The sequence below is a fragment of the Brassica napus genome, chromosome A2 (genome assembly GCF_020379485.1).
Source record: "Brassica napus cultivar Da-Ae chromosome A2, Da-Ae, whole genome shotgun sequence".
NCBI classification, from domain to species: Eukaryota; Viridiplantae; Streptophyta; class Magnoliopsida; order Brassicales; family Brassicaceae; genus Brassica; species Brassica napus.
The window spans coordinates 27,099,282-27,120,988 of record NC_063435.1 but is presented as its reverse complement, the minus strand read 5'-3'; the positions used below and the strand labels follow the sequence as shown (position 1 = coordinate 27,120,988).

At 37.1% G+C, this 21,707-nt stretch overlaps 4 protein-coding genes across 4 annotated transcripts; 1 reads left to right on the top strand and 3 right to left on the bottom strand.

Moving 5' to 3' along the window:
• Nucleotides 1-1,428: 1,428 nt before the first annotated feature.
• LOC111209445 (cyclin-H1-1) lies at nt 1,429-4,100 on the bottom strand. The gene is made up of 13 exons (XM_022709346.2): nt 3,894-4,100; nt 3,735-3,785; nt 3,570-3,651; nt 3,373-3,485; nt 3,197-3,270; nt 2,897-3,017; nt 2,727-2,795; nt 2,447-2,488; nt 2,275-2,352; nt 2,111-2,169; nt 1,948-2,032; nt 1,784-1,875; nt 1,429-1,689 (listed from the first exon to the last, which is right to left on the bottom strand). The coding sequence occupies exons 1-13, from the start codon at nt 3,951-3,953 to the stop codon at nt 1,608-1,610; spliced, it is 1,008 nt and encodes a 335-aa protein (XP_022565067.1). The 5' UTR covers nt 3,954-4,100; the 3' UTR covers nt 1,429-1,607.
• A 604-nt stretch (nt 4,101-4,704) lies between these two features.
• On the bottom strand, nt 4,705-9,880 carry LOC111207552 (protein ALWAYS EARLY 1). Its single transcript, XM_022705725.2, has 18 exons — nt 9,754-9,880; nt 9,381-9,492; nt 9,119-9,217; nt 8,965-9,030; nt 8,792-8,869; nt 8,423-8,603; nt 7,995-8,224; nt 7,675-7,921; nt 7,434-7,505; nt 7,122-7,339; nt 6,706-7,008; nt 6,452-6,627; nt 6,110-6,386; nt 5,850-6,023; nt 5,651-5,764; nt 5,391-5,468; nt 5,100-5,303; nt 4,705-5,023 (listed from the first exon to the last, which is right to left on the bottom strand). The coding sequence occupies exons 2-18, from the start codon at nt 9,477-9,479 to the stop codon at nt 4,850-4,852; spliced, it is 2,790 nt and encodes a 929-aa protein (XP_022561446.1). The 5' UTR covers nt 9,480-9,492; nt 9,754-9,880; the 3' UTR covers nt 4,705-4,849.
• Nucleotides 9,881-11,675: 1,795 nt separating this feature from the next.
• LOC111207551 (kinesin-like protein KIN-14S) lies at nt 11,676-15,376 on the top strand. The gene is made up of 12 exons (XM_022705721.2): nt 11,676-11,832; nt 11,931-12,014; nt 12,298-12,407; nt 12,482-12,581; nt 12,658-12,921; nt 13,009-13,288; nt 13,366-13,527; nt 13,606-13,821; nt 13,903-13,940; nt 14,042-14,205; nt 14,291-14,404; nt 14,480-15,376. The coding sequence occupies exons 1-12, from the start codon at nt 11,676-11,678 to the stop codon at nt 15,227-15,229; spliced, it is 2,439 nt and encodes an 812-aa protein (XP_022561442.2). The 3' UTR covers nt 15,230-15,376.
• A 368-nt stretch (nt 15,377-15,744) lies between these two features.
• Nucleotides 15,745-21,039, bottom strand: LOC111207549 (mitochondrial Rho GTPase 1). The gene is given in 16 exon segments (XM_022705713.2): nt 15,745-16,010; nt 16,012-16,060; nt 16,153-16,339; nt 16,419-16,569; nt 16,650-16,762; nt 16,996-17,062; nt 17,233-17,444; nt 17,761-17,842; nt 17,937-17,992; nt 18,076-18,144; nt 18,357-18,611; nt 18,752-18,928; nt 19,221-19,370; nt 19,543-19,675; nt 20,505-20,726; nt 20,891-21,039. Coding segments are annotated over 15 exon segments (1,947 nt in total). The 5' UTR covers nt 20,717-20,726; nt 20,891-21,039; the 3' UTR covers nt 15,745-15,976.
• Between the last annotated feature and the right edge of the window lie 668 nt (nt 21,040-21,707).

Below are 21,707 nucleotides of genomic sequence, written 5' to 3'. Positions count from 1 at the left end.
TGAGGCTTGGGAATTAAGGATCGGATCACCGGTGACAGTCAGATGCGCATCTTTCATTGCTCAGAGTGTAATGAGTCTTGGTTTGGCTCAGTCTTATGTGGCTGCTGGTCACCCTAGATGGCTAGATCACATTTATGCGAGTGAAAGAAATTCATCTGATGGTTAAGAGGAGTCTGTAATTTTTTTGGTCCGCCATTGTTGGGCGTGGATTAGTGTTTAGTCATGCTAGCGGTATTTTTTGGTATATTCTGGAATAGTAGACCGGGAAGGTGGTGATGGATGTAAAAATCGGTGTGGTATATATATAATTTCAATTTGGGAAAAAAAAAATTACGAATGGATAGATGCAGCGTTTATATAGGCATGCCGTTTAAACCAAACCAAACATGACGAACCGAACCGAATAAAAATTCTAAATTAATTTATCTATCGGTTCAATTCGACCGTCAATTAAATGTTCTTCTAAATTTTAAACTAAATTGTTATCTGGAAATAATCAAATTTAACCGAAAATCTAGTATGACGGTTCAATTTGGTGATAAAATTGTTACAAGTGAAACGAACCCTGATTTGTTTATTCAATCAGCGATTTAAAATCAATTATCAAGTTTTGTTAACAATTAAAATTTTAAATTCAAACATAATTTTTAGTTAATGAATTATAAAATCTATGCAATATACCTTAGATTTTGATTTCAATCATTTGTTCACGAAAGAATCAACCACAAATGATTTGAAATCAATTTTAAATACAAAAAACTTTTAAATCATTTGAAGTTAAATAACATTGGATTTTAAAAACTAGATTTAAATCATTCATTGAATACTATCAGATTTTAAATTAAATTTATAAATACCATATCCAATAAAACTATAATTTACAAGTGAATTTTACTTAGATTTAAGTTCTATTAAAATACATCTTATTATATAAAACTTGGTTCTTCAAAGTTGCTATTTAACATGATCGCGACATGTGTCAATAAATTTTTTAAGATTGTGACATGTGTCAAAAATATAACATCATTTTTTTAAGATTTAAAAATATGATATATTATTACAAAAATATCTTTTTACAATTATTTTTAAGATTTTAGAAACGAACAATTACTATTACATAGTTTTTTACAATTATATATTGTTACAATTATGGGATAGTAATTTTTTTTTAAAATCCTAAACAAGTAAATAATTATAAAAGATTATTTGAAAGTAAATTAATTTTTCGTTTAAAAGTAAATTAATTTTTTGTTTAAAAATATTTTTTGATTAAATAAACTCATGCCCAGTTCAGCAACCTTCTCATACTTTGAATTAACCGAAAAACCGAACTAATCAACCCGACTAAACTGAAGTAACCGAATTTTCACAAAAACTTTGAAAATGGTAAGTTTTGTATTTGAAGGTGTTCAATAGCATCTTCTTCCGAATAAACAAATTATGTGCCAATATTTGTTGCCAGATACAGCTTTTGTCTCTATAGCACAAAATGCCAGTTTATGATTCAGATATGCTTCAAATTTAACAACACGGCAAAAAAGTATAAAGAGGATTTGAACATTCAATAATATTAAAGCTACCAAATGCTAATGGCAAAAACGAGAAACTCAACCTATGGGTGCACCCTTTGGTGTATCACTGGAGTTCCTATGTGACTTGTGCTTCGATCTCTTCTCCCGTTTCTTACTCCTGAGAAGAAAACGAATACAGAACAGAGTCATCAACTGAAGTAGCAAGAAGTAAGTGGTTAAAAGAACCAAAAAAGCAGGAAGGATGATTGTACTCGTCATGTGAAGAGCTATGTCCTAGACAAGATTTTAGCTTCCTGTTGATATGCTTCATGTCCTTTTCACTTGGGTACTTGTAGTTCTTTACCTGCAAACAAAAGAGAACATATAGTAAAACTGCATATTTAGAAATGAAGTTTCATAGTCAGTGAGTGCATACCAGATATTCAATTTCATCAAGTAATTTTAAGAGCTCTGAAGTCGTGTGCTCAGAGTTCGGTTGAGAAACAATGTTCTCTAGGTACCTGAATGAAGTTTAGTTTAAGATCCAACCGCTACAAGCATTCATATAACAAAAACAGAGAGGCGAAGAGGGAAATAACCTGTCAAAGTCAACCACTCCAAGAACCCCATTTGCAATACGCAAAGCAGCCAACGCCAACTGAGAAACAATACAGAATACATTCCAAACCATGAGCTCAACCAGATTCTTTGAATGGTTCTTCAACCTGATAAATACAAAGGCTAGGGAGACAAAGAAACTTACCTGGCCAGGAGGAAAGAGGAGTGGAGCATCTGTGAGCATAAATTTATCGGCTTCTGCTGTTGCCGCTTTGAGCAAACTCTGCAAAGTACTTGAAATGTTATGCCAGTTTGAGAAAATGAAACTTCAGTAAGGCCAGTTAAGTTAGGACTTGCAATCGTGAAGAGAGATCTACCTCCAGTTTTTGGATTTCATCATCTCTAGCTTGAAGAAACTCCTAGAGGGTGATGATAAGATGAGTCACTTTTGGAGACAATTTGAAGTTAAACAAGGATGATAAACTACACACACACCAAATATATAGTATTGAAAAACTTAAACTCTCCTACTAAAGTTCCCCAAGGCAACAAAAAATTGCCTTTCGACTCAAAAGGAGTCTCATCATTATAAAGATGTAAACAGAGAAAACCAAGCTGTCACACAAGAAAACCTAGGATTAGACAGCCAAGATGTACCTCCATGTTGCTGACAAAGCCTTCGATTGCACGATATGGTGCATAGACAATCAGATCAAATTCCAAACTCTGCAAATTAAGTTAATCCAATATGAACAGAAGAACACAGAGAAAATAGGACATGAGAGATATATAGACAGACATAAGGAAGTTGCTACAAATTATCATGCCTGAAGAACAGCCATCTCATACTTGAGAATGACGTGGTGATCTTGTTTAATCCCCTTCCCTATCTCCTCAGCAGATACATGATTCTCCTCTATCTTACAGGCCGCATACACGCAGGTTAACCTGTTCAATAAAAGGTATCAATTAGTCCAAATTACAACATTCTACCAAAGGGCAATAAACCGCCTAATTAAGCATGTCCGAAGTAAAAAAAAAAATCAAATTCGATAAACACTTCCAAAACATATTTTTTTTTTCCAATGGGAAGCAAATTGGTAAAGCATGTGCGTGAAGAAGTATACATTATCTCTTTGGGATGATGTTGCATAACAGACCATTGCAGATAAAACCTTTTAAAGTATTGGAGAGCTGTTGCCTGCAAAAGATTAGAAGTTAGAACATGATATCCAGAGGAGCTAACAAGATCTAGGCTTTTTTACATTTGACATCATCGTGAAAGAAGAGCAAAATGTCACACCTGAATCTTGTGAGGAAACTCAAAGGCACTGCAGACTTCTTGGACCTTTGCCTCATAAAAAGCTCTCATGAACAGTTCTTCATCAACACTCAAAGGCTTAAGCTTCTTATCACCTGAGAGAGTAATAAAAAAAACCTAACATCATTAAAAACTTTGACCAACAAAAAAACCATAATGATAAATAAAAAAAAGCTTACTTTGATCTCCTCCTGCATCAACTTTCTCCGTGGGATAAGTTAGTGATCCACTAGCATCTACTTCAACTTGGGTTGTTCCACACTATGAATTAAAAAAATAAGATAAAAAAAATCCATAATAAAAGTAAATATCAACACTTAACAGTAGTAACACGTTACACGCACCTTCTCTAGCAAGTGCACTGCCTTCTGGTTAGCAGCTTTATATCTCTCTGCCTACAATAAACAACACTTGAGCTTAGCTGCAATGCTAATAATAATATCTAGAAGAAAACAAGAAGCAATAAGAAGGTATGGGAGATGGAAAGAGGAGCATATGGTTACTAGTTTCTGGGGAGTGAAGATCCACTTGGCTCGTTGAGTTGATGTCTGGAAATCCGCCATTACTAAGCGCGGCTTATAACAGTTCACGCCGATCAAATTCACACACGCTGTCGACGACGAGACGACGATTCTCGGAACAAAAAAAAGAATGAACCAACCACCGTCTCAATTTCAATCTTAATTTTTTTTTTTAAATAAGTAATTTCTTCAGAAAAGGTTTATTTATGTCTGACACTCGGTTCTGCTCTTCAGTTTTTCAATTTTAAAGATACGGGAACCTTTCGGTTATTATGAAATTCGGTTCAGTTTTGATTCGTTTCTATTTTATTCTTTTTTGTTTGGTTTGAATAATAATTATAAAACTAATATCAGGTAAAAAATATAATTGTAATTATGTTTCAGTTTGGTTTCAGTTTTTGAATAATTAGATATTTTTTTTATAGTTTCTTGAAATTATATATCGGGTGATTCAATCAAATCTTTTGAACAAAATTATTTGGGTGAATTGAATAATTTTAAATATCTAAAATAAAATTATTCATGTATAACGGTTATTTTTCCTGATATTTTGGTTTATAAGTATTTATAAATATTTAAATAATTTTAAAATTAAATATATTTTTTTGGTCAATTTTTTTTAAAATTAAATATAATCAATATTTTTAAGTATATAAACTGTATTTTAAATGTTTGGATATCCATTAAGTTCCAAAAATATAGAAACTATTCAAAGAACTTCGGTTCAGTTTTGGGTCCAATTTTTGATTCTTGGTTTATGTGCAGAAAACTAGTTTATTAGATAGTGGTTGGCTTTCAGAAGAGAGTGAATTTTATTTCAAAGGCTTTAAAACCCGAACTGGCCCAATAAAAGAATTAACTGTTCAGTTATTACCTAACTAAAACTAAACTAACCTTTACCATCCATCCAAGACAGTACAAATAAAGAACTCAAAAAGTTAAATTTTCATGGGTTTTACAAGAGACATAATTTGATTCGTGATCCACCCCATGCAAGTCTGAATATCTCTGTAGATGGGCATGTTCTGGGGATACCTTGGCTCCAAGCTTCTCACTGCTATCTCCATCACCTGAGCTATATCAGCTGGTGGGTACTGCTTCTCTGTGCACCTCTGCAAGTTCTCTTTCCATTTCAGTCATATGTAAAAACAATGATTTAGATTTAAACTTTCCTTTTTTAATTTTTACCTGAATCATGAGCCAAGTTGAAAGACAAGAGGCGATAAGCTCTGAAGTCATCAAACCTTCAGTGTTTGAGGGAGACCAGCTTTGATGATGATGATCAAAGCTGCCATTGGTTTGGCCTTGATGCTTTAAACCAGACACTATTGAGTCTAAAGCTTGTAGAACCACATTCCTTTTGTCTTTGTCATCCTTTACCAAAGATGCAGCCTACAACAGCACATAAGGTAAGACTTGTATGCCTTTGAGTTCTCTGTATATTATTTGGATACTACACTAATAGTTGATCGTAACTACCTTCATAGCTGCATCCACCATTGCTTGTGCTATTGACCTTGAACCACTAACTATTCCAAGCATTTCTGGCTCCATTTCCTGAAAAGCAGAATTAAAAAAAAATATTCTTCAAAAAACAAAAAAAACAGTATTCTTCATTTGGCAAAAAAAAAGGTTTATACTTATCAATCTAAAGGCAAGTCTCCACGGGCATCCAATACTCATTAACTTGAGCCTATTTATTTACCAATAGCCACAAATAAGGCATACACAGTCATTACCTCTGCATCTGAAGCATACTCCAACATCAGAGCTCGTTGGTTTTCACCTTGTCTTGCGTTGTCATTAGCTATGTTATATGATTGATCAGTAGTGACTCGCTTGTCCCTATCATCCTGTAGAGACTTATTGAATCATGCATAGAGTTTACCAAAAACGTTCTGAAAAAAAAGAAAAGAAGATCGAAACGTCAGTGTGTACCTGTTTCTTAGGAGGAACCATGGAGAAGTCGATATTTTCAAGTACAGGAGGAGGGAACAGAGCAGATTTATCAGAGCTTGGTTGTCTGTTAAGCTCTGCTTCTTTGCTTTCGATTTGCCTCATCAGACCGTCTGGCATGTATTCCAACGGATTCAAAGGCATGATATCAATGTCCTGCCAAATAAAATAAAAAAAAAGGATTCGTTAAACCATCTTAAAGTCCACAAGAAGTGACTTGCGTCAACATTTTGTGATTTTACCATAACCATGTCGGCGCCCAAGTCATCAAACAGAACGTTGCACTTGTTATGATCAACAGTAAGAATCTTGCCATCACGAACTTCACGTGTTTTAGGATGGATGGCAATGACTCTGTTCCCCACTGATAATGGCTGAGCAAAATCTCTAGGAAGCTCTTCCCTTGCACCTGCACGCAGCTCTGTGTAATGCTTTCTCGCAGATTCACGATACTGTTTGAGTTTATCCCGCTCTTCCTGTATGAACTTCTCAGAGAATCTCCGAGTTCTACCAAGAGAACTGAAAATACACAACAGAATGAGTAACCTTTTGCAAATCTTTACATATTAAAAACTTTAACAAACCTTTTAATGACGCTCCATTCAAGACGAGTAAGTCTTGGAGTACCAATCCCCAAATGATTTAGAAAATCAATGAACTCCATCTTTGCAAACCAGGGGTAGTCAATAGCACTGTAGAACCATTCATATATGCACCTTCGACGTACCAAAGGACATGACAGACAAGTAGAAACTTGCTCCTGTAAATGGAATAAAAATAAATAAAATTAGCAGATTTTTGAATGAGTCTAGGAGAAATAAAAGTTAGAAACTCCCACCTTTAATAACTCTTTCTTGCAACTATGTGGCTTCTCATGAGTGGTTTCAGAAATTTTAGCTCTCTCTCGTAAACTCTTCTTCAAACTCATCTTACGCCTGTTTGGTGGTCTCTGCGGCAAACTCGCTGGACCCGGACCTGAAACTTGTGTGGCTGACACTACTGCGTCCGGTCCAGTTATTTTCTTATCACTAGGTGAGGAAGATTCTTCCGCGGTTTTTGCAGTTCTCAGCTTCTTTAGTGGACTTTGATCAGCACGTCTCGCTTCGAACATAGTCTTCAAATCATCATCTTCAGCCGATTCCTGCATTGCAATAAACAATAAATTACTTAAGCATAAGCCATAAGCTTTTTGATTGAAAAGACTTTGTCAAGGACCCTACAGATCACAGAGTAAGATTAAACCCAAGCAAATACCTTATCATGTAGAGTTTTACGTTTTCTTTTTGAAGTGCCAAGTTCCCCTATGGAAGCAGCATTAGCATCAGCAGATGAAACTGGAAGGATAAGACTATCTTCTGGTGCTGCTTGTTTTGATTTTCGTCTTTGATAGCTTCTGACAAAGGTTTCCGGAGTGTTAGGTTTCTCATCCACGTTGCTAGCTATTGCGTCTTCTTTCAACTGTGGATTTGATTCTAGATCCAACACAAAACATTAGAAATAAATAAAGAAATATGAATGGTCGAAGTGACATTCACACTCCAGAGTATAAAAACATTCGTTGTTCACCTGATTCCGTCAAACCATCAGGAGACAGTAAACCTGACAATGCAGCCAATGCTTGCAGTGCTTCAAATTCATCTACGCAGGAAGAGACAAGCAATAACTTTCAGATTCTGATATATTGAATTCTCAAAAGATGAAGCTCCCCCAAACTTAATAAGACAATGTGGTATAGATAAGTAATCAATATATCACTATGATAAAACTATAAAACACGATCACTATTGAACTTATTATTGCGTTTTACCTCCAGATTTAAATCCCTCATTGGCACTGCCTGCTTCTCCGCTGTCATTAGAAGCAGCTCCTTCTGCTTCTTCGCGTCTCACATTTTTCCCCTTCTGGGGAACCTCCACGGTACCAACCCCTTCCGTATTCACCAACAAAGCTCCACCAGGCGCTGCCTTTATATGCCTTCTGTCTCGCCTTATTCTCACCACATTCCTAACCATGGAGCTAGCACCGTGCTTGGATTGAGCTTCCTTTGCTTGTGACTGGCAAAAGCATAAAAATTAAAATTGTGTGTGTTTAATGAATCATGATAAGTTGCTAGAGCTAGAAAGATACCACTTTTCCATTTGAAGTGCTGCCATTGACTTCTGCTCTTCTATATTGTGATCCTTCTCCCCTTCTCGCTGCATTTGCCATTGCTAGCGCTAGTGTATCATCGTCATCGGCATCAAGTTGCTTCTTGGCTCTTTTACTTGGTGGCATAGAAGCTTCTCTATCTTCCCTCTCGTATTCACTTGGTACAGGAAACCGAGGTGTACGCTTACCAGCGGCACGCCGCTCTATTCCTGCAGAACGCAAAGTAACAAACCACACATTCTTTAACATATTCATTCACATGTATTTGTTAGGCCTTAAGATAAAAAGGTAGCTTGTTGTTCATTAACTCAACAATTTAAACCGAATAATAATCAATTAATCATTTGTTTAGCATCTTTTGAACAATAAATTTTAGAAAACTTAGTTGCGGAAAATGATGATTGTACCATAAGCTTGTGTCAGCTTCAGAAATGGGAGGCAGCCTCCCTCTGATGCAACTGAATGTGGTGGAATAACTTCTTGGCGAAAATCACTAGACGAAAGTTGAGCCAGTTTGCGCTTCTGATATTTAACCGAAGCACCATGGCCTTCTTCTTCTTCTTCTTCTTCTTCACTTTCGCTCTCCTCCTGCAAACATTACCATAAGCATGTAACAACTGGACCAGACAACTTTACTAAAAAACAATCTGCCACATCTCTCCCTTGTTTACAAGTAAATATAACTAAAATTTCACAACTTCAACTTCCCGTTTGAATTTTCAAGCAGGAAGTCATTTAACATGAACTTTAAGGTGTTAATAAGGTAAATGACTCACTATGACGCTGTAATGATCAGTCATCATCGCAATGAGGCCAACGACAGAGGCAGTTCCCTCGGGCAGAGATAAATATGCCTGGAAAGAAAACACAAAAAAATCAAATGGATGAAAAAGGTATTAAATGTTTAACATAATCTCGTTTAAATTGTTAGAATGTCTTGTATTCATACCCGGTTCATATTAAAAAGAGCTTCCACCATGTCAACAGACCGGTTATTCCTTACTGCAGCAGCTACCTAAAGCAGTTTCAAGAGAAGAACTTAGTATTAAAGACGTTGAAGTCATACAAAATTTGAGAAAGTAGTCACATACAATAAAGCTTACCTTCTTCCAGTCTCTCCCATGCTTCCTATAGGCGTCATAGAAACGCTCAAGCTCTACTTTCGTCCACTGAGGTCCCAGCTTATCAGTCAATCTCTTCTTCTGAGATAAGAATAACACATAGATACCAAAAAATGCGAGTTAAAAATCTGATTCAGACTCTAAGAAACAAAGCACTAGACGAGGGTCCAATCTTTGAACTAAGTGACTCCTAATAACATAGGTACGAGCATCAAAGTGAGTAAGATTTGGTGAAAAGACTCACTCTTGGCTTGGTTTTGCTAGAGTTCCTTAACTCTTTCTCTGGAGAAGCTTCTTTGTTGGAACGTTTGTACACACTCTTGGACGTCCTACTGGGCCCCATCTTCCGGTTTTATCTGCGAAGTGATTGCAACCAAAGTTCAAATTAAACCGATCTAACCAAGAAAGACAAAAACTTTTGCTCTCTTCAACGAAATTTGAAGCAATCGATTGAATAAAGACACCAACTTTGCTTACAAATTCGCAGCACCCAATCGGAATTAAAAAAAAAAAAAAGTGAAATTCAATTTTCACACAAAGCTTTTCAACAAAATCAGATTAAAGTGAAGTCCGAAGAGATCCCGTTAAAACCCTAAAATCAGAAGAGATCCACTCACCGATTACAAAGCTCAAGGAGAATCGGCGGTTGAATCTCTTCGATAGATCGGTGAGAGAAAGGATTGTAGAGAGAGAGAGAGAGAGAGGCGTTGCCGCGAAACTTGAATAAAAAGGCCGACTTGGTGATACTTGAGAGCCAATAGGCGTTTGTTTATTTATTTTGTTTTACCACTCTGAATATCTGGAGGTTGTGATCCTAAACGACCACGTGTCTTCCCGTTATGTATATCCACCGTTGGATATTTTTGAGGTTATTTAGGGTTTGTAGTAACGGCTTCATGGGATTGTATTTGAAAAATACCCTTATTTCGAAATAAATAAAAATACATACAAAATAGATAATGACGCTGAGAAATGGAAAATTTCTTTGTTATAGTGGTGGGAAAAAAATCTAAACCATACCAAATCAAACCGATTCATTCACGACCCATATCAAACCAAATTATATGTTTAAACCATTTGGTTCAAGATTTTATCAATCCAAATGGTTCAGTTTTAACCAAACCAAATGATTTTAAACATGAGTTTTTAGTTAGGCTAATTAACTATGACAGTAATAATATTAAGATTTAATATATTTAAACTAAACAACTAAATATGATTTATACATTTTTACTTCTAAATGAATAGAATCAACACAACTAAAATAAAATAAAAGAGTATGAATCTCCTGCATTAACATCAAAAACAGAAAATTACCTATGGTATTTATATAAGATTTGAATATAATAACATAAAATTATTAGATTATATCTTATAATTTATTGTGATATTTGGATTTATATTTAAATATGAAGAAAATAATGATTTTTCAAATGGTAATTTGTTTATCTTCTTATCAATCATAATTTTGTAATTAAACTATAACCCAACTAAAAAATCAACTCGACTAAAATGAATAGACACAAAAAAAAATTAAATCGAAATAAACACAAATCAAACTGAACTAAGACTAAATCGAACATAAACCAAACCGAACTAAAATTATACCAAACCAAACTAATTTGGATTTACTTTGATTAAAGTTTTCTTATACCAAATAAACTAAATCCAAACTCAAATCGAATCCGTAATTATTGCTCACCCATATTTTGTCAGCTCACATACTTACTCTATAATATACTGTCTTATGTAATGAATCTAATCACCATAATTTTGAATTCATATTTTAACGGAGATACAACAGAAAATTTTAAAACATAGATTGATGGCCAAACTTTTAACTAAGATATATCATTCATTATTAATTTAGCCAAAATCTAAGATTATATTAGTCAATTAGAGAGAAACAAATAACAAGATATACTAAGAACATCATTATCAATATTGTTTTTTAAAGAAACTACCATTTAAACTATTTTGAAAAAGAGAAAAAAAAATTTCATATGAGACTAAAAAACTGATAAAATCTAACCGAAAAAATCTCATAAACCATGTATCACTTGAATCAATGGTCTAAATTTTTATATTTAAAATTTAATTACAAAATTAAGTTATATTTAGCATTATATAAAATGATCTCCATGGGTTGTTAGATTTTATCAAGAGAATACATTATAGCTGCATTTGTAGATATGATTTGGGCAGTGGAGAACGAATTAACTGGTGAGATAGCCATGGAACCTGCTTGGTACTGAAGAATAAGCCATATCCAGATTCTACCAATATTGATATCGAAAATCAAGTAGATTTTGTTCAGACAGTTGAAATATAGGGGCGTATATCGAAAATTAGCATATACGGGAGCTTTTTCTAAACTAATTGGAAGTTTAGGTTTTTTTATTAATTAATGAAACATATTCTATCCTTCTTAAGGAAACCCTCCTAGCTAAAGGAGAAGGTTTGGAGACTTTAAGGATCCGTTTCGGTTAACCCGTATTCGGATCCGTTTTCTGACGCTCCGATAAATGAATGAACGGTGATGATATATATAAACGTTACAAAGCTCCTCACATCCAACGGCTCATATTCATCTCAAATTCAAATTCCCCCCCTCTTACCTACACTCTGTCTCTCTCTCGCTCATTCTCTCGCTCTCGCTCTATTGCTCTCGTTCTCAACCAGATCCGCCATGGAAGGTACTAATCGCAGTTTCCTGATTGATCTGAGTTTCTTCCGATTCGCTTTCTTGATTCGAAACGAAACGATTTCGCTGATTAAACACGGTTTTTGTCAGATCAACTCCCAGAAATTTGCAGCGATGGTGTTTCGCCGTGTGAATCGAAGGAATATTCTGCTGAAGATCACGATCCCGACGCTGGTAATGGTTTTTTCTCGTTGTGAATTTTGAATTTCGCACAAAGAAAATCACAAGCGAACCTGAGTTTTTGATTCGATTGCTTGATCCTTCGTCGTAGTAGATCTCTCAATCCATTAGTTTCCATGTTGTTTTAGATGTTTTATTCGTGATGGAATCCAATTAGGTCTTTAGAAGATTCGAATTAGGGTTTAGGGTTTATAACTTTATTTGATGAATCTGGAACTCCAGTCAGAAAAGTAGAATGAGATTGATTTTGCTGCATTACTGATTTGGCTGATAATAGTGGAAGAAAGTGAGGACTCTGTTACAAGTGGAAGCCAACAAGTTTCTCCTAACGGTGGACCAACACTCCCAATTCTCCAGAAAATTATTGATTTGAGTAGCTTAATCAAGGTTATTCCCTTTTCTTTAACAAGTTCCTTCTGAGTTGCAATTGAAAGGAGTATAATTTGGAGGTTGTTTTATAGGTCTTGAAGGATGAGCATGTGTTGGTATCTAATCAAGTGAAAGAAATCAAGAACTGCTCCTTTGTAGAACCGGAAATGTCAAACGCTCTCCAGCTTCTGAGTCAGTACCTTTATTTTAACTTTTTTTTTAAGGCTTGTTTGCTATTTTGTAATTGATGTTGTGTGTTCAATGGCAGCTACTGAGCTTGGAACTCTGAAAAGGCAGTACTTGGAAGAGTCATCAGAGAGGAAGCGGTTATACAATGAAAACATCGAACTCAAGGGGAATATCAGGGTCTTTTGCAGATGCAGGCCTCTAAACCAAGCTGACATAGCGAATGGCTGTGCTTCTGTTGTTGAGTTTGAGGCCTCCCATGAAAACGAGCTTCAACTGATTTCTACCGATTCATCCAAGAAGCATTTTAAGTTTGACCATGTTTTTAAGCCTGAGGATGGGCAAGGTAAACTGAGGGGTTACCTGTTTTAAGTTTGTTTTGGATAAACCTTTGCTCTGAGTTCTCTTATCTTACTGTTCCCTTTATGTGCAGACACTGTTTTTGCACAGACAAAACCTATAGTTACTTCTGTGCTTGATGGTTACAATGTCTGCATTTTTGCCTATGGCCAAACTGGAACCGGGAAGACATTTACCATGGAGGGAACACCAGAGAATAGAGGAGTGAACTACAGGACATTAGAAGAACTGTTTCGTTCTTCGGAAAGTAGAAGTCGTCTCATGAAATTTGAGCTATCTGTTAGCATGTTGGAGGTTTACAATGAGAAGATAAGGGACCTCTTAGTTGATAACTCAAGCCATCCTCCTAAAAAGTAGGTCCTTCATTCTCTTGCTTTGTAATCAAATAGAAACGCCTCACTGTTTCTCTGTCTGTGTTGAATTAATGAAGGTTGGAGGTTAAGCAATCAGCAGAAGGGACTCAAGAAGTCCCTGGATTAGTCGAAGCACAAGTTTTCAACACAGACGAAGTGTGGGATCTGCTCAAAAGAGGCTATTGTGTTAGATCTGTGGGATCAACAGCTGCAAACGAGCAAAGCAGCCGCTCTCACTGGTATGCAAAAGGGTTTGGAAACAAAAGCCATGTGAAACGAAACCTTACTCATACAATAAAAAATTTCTTTCTGTGCAGCTTGTTGCGAGTGACAGTGAAGGGAGAGAATTTGATCAATGGCCAGAGAACCAGAAGTCATCTCTGGCTTGTGGACTTGGCTGGAAGTGAGCGAGTAGGAAAGGTAGAAGTTGAAGGAGAAAGGCTGAAAGAATCTCTGTTTATCAATAAGTCGCTTTCTGCACTCGGTGATGTTATCTCCGCCCTTGCATCCAAAACAAGCCACATTCCTTACAGGTTTTCCTCTCTCAAGACAATTTCATTTGAGCTATACTGTTTTTTTAATTGTAAAACGTTTCTCTCTTTTTTGTGCGTTAGAAACTCAAAGCTCACTCATATGCTACAAAACTCTTTGGGTAAGTAAAACTTGTCCTATACATCCGTTGCTTACATGAGCCATAGGACATTTTGCCTTTCATCTCTCAATGGTTTGTCCATTTCACTGTGACTTATACAGGTGGAGATTGCAAGACATTGATGTTTGTTCAGATTAGTCCTAGCTCTGATGATCAAGGAGAGACGCTTTGCTCCTTAAACTTTGCTAGCAGAGTTCGCGGAATCGAAAGTGGACCTGCCCGGAAACAAGCGGATGTGTCTGAGCTCCTCAAGCTAAAGCAAATGGTAACGTGATTCCACTGCACTCCTATTCATCTAAGCTTTAAACATATCTAAAGCTGATTCTTTTTGCTGTCTCCTTTATAAACAGACGGAGAAGCTGAAACAGGAGGAAAAGGAAACGAAGAAGCTGCAGGACAATGTGCAGTCACTACAGCTACGCCTCACTGCTAGAGAACATATATGCAAAGGACTTCAAGATAAGGTAGTCAAGCTTTAACTAATAGGTTTTGATATGTTTAGTGCTTCTCTTCTTCTAAAGTTGTGAATCATGTTTCAGGTTCGTGATCTGGAATTTCAACTAGCGGAAGAAAGGAAAACCAGAATCAAGCAGGAGACACGAGCTCTAGCGACTGCATCATCATCATCGTCAACAACAACATCTAGACAGCTACCGACAATCACAGAGAAAAAGCCACCTTTGGCTCCCCCAAGATCAATGCGAATGCCACTCAGAAGAATCACAAACTTCATGCCGCAGCCAGGACAACCATCTCAGGGTCATACCAAGAGATTCTCAGACGCAACAAGCAAAGAGAATAATAATAACAGCCTCAGGAGATCATCATCCATGGACATCAACACACTAATGAAACCGAGAAGAAGCTCCATTGCATTCAGACCAGCCCCTCCTCCGTCAGCTATTGCATCAGGTAATAATAAAACACTCCAGCCGAGAAGGAGAGTCTCTATTGCAACGTTGAGACCAGAACCATCATCATCGTCTTACATGAACATGGCTACTCCATCACGCCCTACGTTCCGTGGTGGTGGTGGTGACCCGAGAAGGGGGAGATACTCTAAGCTCTTCTCTCCAGACCACAATCTGGTCACTCCAAATGCGATGAAAGGTAGTAGATTCAAGAAGAGCCCTCTTGGAGGAGGAGGGCCGAGACATCCCACGGTGGTTGCATTGCAGAAGAAGGCTGTGGTGTGGAGTCCGCTTAAGTTCAAGAACAGAAGACCATCTTTTATAGCGATGCGAGCTTCTTCTTCTTCTGCTACCGATTTGGTCAGGAGGGAACAGTAGTGACCTTTTTATTCACTGTCTTTGTGAAAGTGTGTGTTTTACATTTCTGTTCTTTTTTTTTGTATTATTCTTCAATTGATTTGTTTAACTACAACTATATTGAGAATCTTGTGCTATGGCTTTGATATATGGGATGAAATTTAAACCTGGGCTCAAATGTAAGAAGAAACTATGCAACAGAGTGCATAGCTTCGGAAACAGATAAAAGTTATATTCATTTTGTTTATACAGCATCGTAGTGTTTACTTCACTATGACTCACAATCCTATGTTCTTCTTCCCTTGTCTAGTTATGTTAAAGATGAAACGGCTTTGGGTGTATATAGGATGTGGAAGCTCTTTCTTGGGTGCATGCTTAGATTTCAGTTTTTATCTTCCAAACATATACTCGTAACTGAGTTTTTGAACACTGATTTGAGGTACATGTAGTGAAGTGAATTGAATTGTAAGAAAGCTCATGAGAAAGTGGATACGGTGGCTCCTCTCTCAATTGATAGAACAAGATCCCACATCAAGGAGACACAAGTTCTTTTGTTATTGATAAAACTCAACACAATGTCTATTGTAACTATATGTTCTCTTCTTTCTCTTGTCCCTTAATGTTCCTACAAGATCTTGAAAAGCCCATTTTTCTATTAATCTTCTAAAAAACAGTACGCTGGTTTAAACTTGGGATAAACAAACTCAGAACAAGAGATTTGCCATCTTCGTTTCGCCTTCACACCTCGAGACACTGGCTTCTTCATTCTCAAATCTTCTCAGGCAGAAGCGCTCTTTCTTGCGGCATACACACGGTATGCAGCCAGTCCAACGACCACAGCAGCAGCTCCAACTGTTTTATACGAAGTTTTTTGTCAATGGGTTTTGTTTGTTCTTGAGAGAAAAATTGTGTCAAGATTCAAGAGACCATGGAAGTAAACGTACTTGAAACAGCCATAAGAGAGCGGTTGATCAGCCTGTTGTAATGTTTGCGGCTTTTTCCTGCTTCCGTCTCTGGAATACTCAGATGAGGATGTTGCGCTGCAGTTACGATCTTGCGGAATAAGTTGTTGAAATCACCCAGTTTGGAGCTGATGGATACCGGAGGCTCTATTCCCATATCTTGTGTCACCTGCAGTGTGCATAATCATTTATATATACAAGTTATTCGAGCTAATTTTTATTGACTCAGAGATCAATAAGAACCTTACCCTGGTGGATTCTTGTATGCAAATTGGGAAGGAATCAAGATCGTCTTTCGCTGAGACCATGAGGCAAGGGACCTCATATCCAGTGGCCTCTCCGTGAGTTGCAACTTCTACAAGCAGCTCAGTCGCTCTCTTCCATGAGGACTCATCAGAGCTGGAGTGAAAAAAAATCAGAGGATGATAAGGGATATACTTAAGCATGTTTTTAACCAATCAAATAGAAGGAAACATTACCTGTCATACACGAAGACAGCTATGTCACACGCAGCCAACGACTCCTTGGATGAAAATAGCCCTTTAGCCCCATCGTCTGGAATTTCCCTCATCACGAGAGTTTTCTTTGCACTCTACACCCAGAGAATTGCAATTTTCAGATTAATGAGCAAAGGTAGGCCTCAAAAGATGCCAAAACGCATGCATGTACCCATAGAACAATTCATCAAAGATATCTAGCTAGTTTCCCGTCTCAACGTCACCAAACTAACACTCAAGTTTGCCATTCTTGTTCAATGTTTTGCATATCTTTGTGAGCAGACAGACACATATATAATGGACAGATTGAATAAGTAGTCCCACTCACCCCAGAGTCATCCACCATATTTACTGCATAGCGCTCATCAGTGGTTGATCCATGGTTTTCATATGACCTAGAACATGAAGACATAACTGTAAACCACATGGAGAGGTCATCTGAAAAAAAGAGGAAAATTTTCTGCTCTAACAATATGCAAACGTCTCCATGCATAAAAAAACATGGAAAGGAGTATACTCTTTTTTCTGTTTATATTTTGGAAATGCAATAAGTTTCGTTACATACCTTCCAAGAAAGCAATTCAGTAATGCAGATTTTCCAGCGTTATTGGGTCCAAACACAAAGCACTGGAAAACTTTTCTTTCGCATTGTTGCTTTTTGCGATCTAAACGTCTTCTCCTAGTAAGACGAATGGCAGAAGATGGATCACCAGGGAATCCAATGTAAATCAAATATTCCACACTCTTAGCTGGTTCTAGTAGTGTCATCAGTGACCACTGCAAGGATAAAATTGAAGTGATTCAATGGACAACTTAGTAAAACTAGTTCCCAAACAATAAAGATACGAAATCAACTAAGAATTGCAAAACCACATAAAATCAAATGAGAAGTTGTATATGTCCCAAAAAATAAAGATAGTAAGATAAAAATGCAATTATGACTGACAGAAAGAATTGCATGACATTTAATCTGTCAATCAACAAAACCAAAGCAAAAAGTGAAGCAAAGATGAATGAGTATTCTGTATATGTGTTAGCATGCATACAAAATGTTTCCTTTGTCGAGCATGTGAAAGAGGAGAGTACTGATTACCAGTGACAGGAAAGCGTCACATGATAGTCCTCCAAGGGCAGTTTTCTCCGCAGCACCATCATAAGGAGCATCTTTCCAAGGACTGACATTCATAATTTATTGTGGCTTTTTAATGAAGTGGAGAATATCAAAATCAAAATTACAAGTTCTTTGCTTTCTGAAGGTGGAAAAGGTACCTTTCAGGTGCAGTTGAAAAAAGATCCTCGATCTCTTGAGGTCTCAGATTATTATCCTGCAAAGTGAAAACTTATTATGACAAATTAACAACTATAAAAACTGCAACCTAAACCCATTAGTTTTAAATTAAAAAAATACCTCATCGTCATCAAACATCATAAACACTCCTTTCAAGAATTCGATTGCTACATCTGTCAACTCGACACTCTACAGAAACAATGAACACAATCATTAGCTGCACGACGCCAAAGAAGGCAAGTTACTGTGAATATATAGCAATGAAACAAATACGCATCCACATTCTATTGCTGTTAAAATTCGAAACAAAAAAAAAGCGATATACAGCTCATCCAGTGGCAGATGACTGCAAAACCCAATAAATACAAAAAAATACAATGGATTCCGTCACTGCAATTTACCTGATCAGGTGTTCGTTTGAATAATGAAGGTGGGAGCAATTCATCAGCAAGTCTTATCTCATTGTTATACCCAAACTTCCTAAGCACAGTCCATGTTGTCTCGAGCCTCCCTTTCTCAATAAAAAGTGCGTGTAGAAACAGGAAGCCAGTCACTGTCAGTCCTCTTTCGTTCACACCTTCTGGCAACTTTTCTTGTACAACCCTCTTAACACCTTCAATTTCAGAAGGCTGCAATGGTGCATGAAAGCACTTGACCTATTTGGAAACAGCAATTAGATGTGACATCGGGATAAGAGAATCATAACTTCTTTACAATAACTCTGAAGGACAAGCCAGAGCCAATTCTATGAAGAAAATAGCCAAAACATATGAAACACAAGAAGAGAAAATAGAACCTGAAAATCATTTAGCTCAGCCTCGCTAAGAGCACCATCTCTGTCCTGATCACACAGTATAAAGATACGCTTCAAGGCCCTTACACACCGGGGCTTCAATGCCTGGGCTTCTTGATCGAACAGAGGTCCTGTTGGGTGAAGGACAGTTTTTTGCGCATAATAGAAAACTTCTTGTGCCTACAGGAAAGCGTTTTCATTAGTATGATAGTTCATAGTTCAGGCTGAGTTGTAATTTATAATTCCCATTCCAAAGTTGTTTTATGACTAGGCATTCCAATTCATCCTTAATAAAAGTGCAAACCAATCACGGTACTACCCACTTCCAAGCGAAAATAAATTGGCACAACTTAAGTCCTTGAATTTCTTAGTAAGACGATCACATGCCTAAGCTACATCGAATCAAATTCGGTGCCATGTTTGAGCAAAGACAAATATTATATCTCAAGAGGAATAACAGAAGTCATGAAACCTGGAGTTGCTTCAGGGCAGAGCACTCGATACAAGTCTCAATCTCCCGGAACTGCTGCATTATAGGTGACATCACTTGTTCGAGGCTGACCTGGTTATTGTCGTCTCTGAAGTCAAGCTTACAACCTGCTACTATTATAGGAACTTTTACCTGTTAAAAAAAAATAGACCACAAAAGAATCCTAATAAGAAGCAGCTAAAATTTAGTCCACAGCAAATCTTTATACAAAACAGTGATATTAAGCACCAGGAGTGAGTCTATACACTTGCTAAAACAAGAAGATTGACATGGCTAAAACTGAAAACAGAGAGTAAAATCAAACCTCTAATCGCCGAAGCTCCGGAAGCCAGTATGTAGTCAAACCTTCAAGTGTCTCAGGTCGGTCACATGCATACGTCAAAACCACCGCATCTGCCTGCTTCAATTCCTCGGCAACCATGTTCCTATCTTCCGGCCTGAACCACACAAGCATAATTATCAAAAGATACATCAACAAAGCCGCAAACCATAAACGGTTCTCTTCCGAGATAACATACTCATCTGGTACATTACTATACTAACAACGATAACATATGAGCAAACAGTAACCCTCCACAATGTGGCTCTGTTCGTTTACGAAGCGACCTGCGACTAAGATTATGTTCGTTTACGAAGCGACCTGCGACTAAAATTATGTTCGTTTACGTGTAGCGCGACTTGTAGATCTGCGACCAGTCGCGCGATCAAAATGTTTATAAGTTTTAGTCACTGTTTCTTCGGGCAACTTGAATCAGAACCTGGTCATGCGACATCAAAACGAACAACAACCTGCAACTCGCAGGTTGCATGTCGCAGGTGGCGCGATAGGTAGAGGAACAGGGCCTGTCACTCATCTGCATGTTCTTACCTGCGACATGCGACTAAGATTATGTTCGTTTAAGTGTCGACCTGCAACTAAACCTGGACCTACGACTAAAATTATGTTCGTTTACGTGTCGCGCAACCCGTAGATTTGCGACCAGCATATTTTTAAGTTTTAGTCGCTGTTTCTTCGGGCGACTTGAATCAGAACCTGCGACTGGTCGTGCGATCAGTTGCGCGACATAACGAACAACAACCTGCGACCAATTCGCAGGTTAGCAAAACAAACAACAACCTGCGATAGGTAAACGAACAGGGCCTGTTCACTCATCTGCCATAAGGTAACTAACTTTCCTCTCCACATCACCATAAGATCCATTCTCTTATCTATAGTCTCTACACTAACATCACTATCCTTCCAAGCAGACTTATCATTCTCCATACCTGGAGGAAGTGTCGACAATGGTGACGGGAATACCATCAGGGAAGAACTCAAAAGGGAGCTTGGTATCAGGCAACACGGGAGGCACATTGGGAGGGAACGAATCGGTAGCCGCAGCAACAATCAAGCTCGATTTTCCAGTTCCCTTGTCACCAACCACAACGATTCGCACGGATTTGAGCGAGCCGGGACAATCAACAGCAGCAGCCGCCATCAGGAAGAAACTGCAAAATCAAAAAAATACGATTTAACCTTAATATACACTCCGATGATTAGCGATTCGAGAGTTAGAAATTCGAGAATCGTAAGCTCGAGTTACGTGAACGAGGAGAGGAAAGTAAGGTGAGATCGAAGATTAGGTAACGGAAACGAGAGATAAGGGGATGACCTCTAAGCTTGGAGAGTGAGGGGGAGACGCGAAGGGTTGAAAACCCTAGAGTTTTTGGGTGTGGGGGGAGGAGGAATGTGGCGGTGACGATGAGGAGGAGAGGAGAGACTAATCGAAAGCTTTCTATTCTAGTGGCATTTCTGTAAATACCTGCACTGTAAATTTTTTTTTTCTTTTTTGACAACCAAGCAGAAATCATTTTTCTAAAAAGAATTTTTTTCATTTTCTAGTATTTTACCATTTTTGCACAAGTGTTATTTTACCATTGTGGTTGTATTTTACCATTTTTGCAAGTGTTATTAAGTCAATACCAATTTTAAATTGAATTATTCTAAAGATTACACGAAGATGTAAACCTGATCCATATTTCTAGAAATAGATATTATGGTCGGAAAGATTTACTAGCAAAAAAGGAAAAAAATTACATATTGTATTTTTTCCCATATAGATCAAACATGAGAAATCGGAGATACTCGAAAATCGGTTTCAAATCGGTTAGTCTGACAAACACTTAATCTAGTTTAACAAAAGAAACAAATATTTATGATTTATATAGAAAATAATACTTTTTGGTTTAAATTATTTTGCTAATTATTTGTGCTGACATTTCAGAACCTGCAAATATAGATCAAGTTCATGTTTTCAAAATTATATTGCAAAAGTTAAATGCATTTATCTCTAAAGTAAAACCGACCATTCAATCAAAATTTTAATCATATCCACTAAATCTAAATCTGGTCTATCCCTAAAGTAAAAAACTGATCATTTATCAGATTTTTAATTATATCCACTAAATTTAAATCTGATCTTTAAGTAA

Bases quoted from the DNA above. Each gene is read 5' to 3' on its own strand.
- LOC111209445 (XM_022709346.2), bottom strand. From the start codon at position 3,953: ATGGCGGATTTCCAGACATCAACTCAACGAGCCAAGTGGATCTTCACT. The intron at 2,796-2,896 runs GCATGATAATTT...CTTAATTTGCAG, and splicing joins ATGAGATGGCTGTTCTTCAG to AGTTTGGAATTTGATCTGAT. The intron at 1,876-1,947 runs GTATGCACTCAC...TTTTGTTTGCAG, and splicing joins TTGATGAAATTGAATATCTG to GTAAAGAACTACAAGTACCC.
- LOC111207552 (XM_022705725.2), bottom strand. From the start codon at position 9,479: ATGGGGCCCAGTAGGACGTCCAAGAGTGTGTACAAACGTTCCAACAAA. The intron at 9,218-9,380 runs GTGAGTCTTTTC...TTCTTATCTCAG, and splicing joins CTAGCAAAACCAAGCCAAGA to AAGAAGAGATTGACTGATAA. The intron at 7,009-7,121 runs GTATTTGCTTGG...ATTGCAATGCAG, and splicing joins GTAAAACTCTACATGATAAG to GAATCGGCTGAAGATGATGA.
- LOC111207551 (XM_022705721.2), top strand. From the start codon at position 11,676: ATGATATATATAAACGTTACAAAGCTCCTCACATCCAACGGCTCATAT. The intron at 13,289-13,365 runs GTAGGTCCTTCA...GAATTAATGAAG, and splicing joins TCAAGCCATCCTCCTAAAAA to GTTGGAGGTTAAGCAATCAG. The intron at 13,822-13,902 runs GTTTTCCTCTCT...TTTGTGCGTTAG, and splicing joins ACAAGCCACATTCCTTACAG to AAACTCAAAGCTCACTCATA.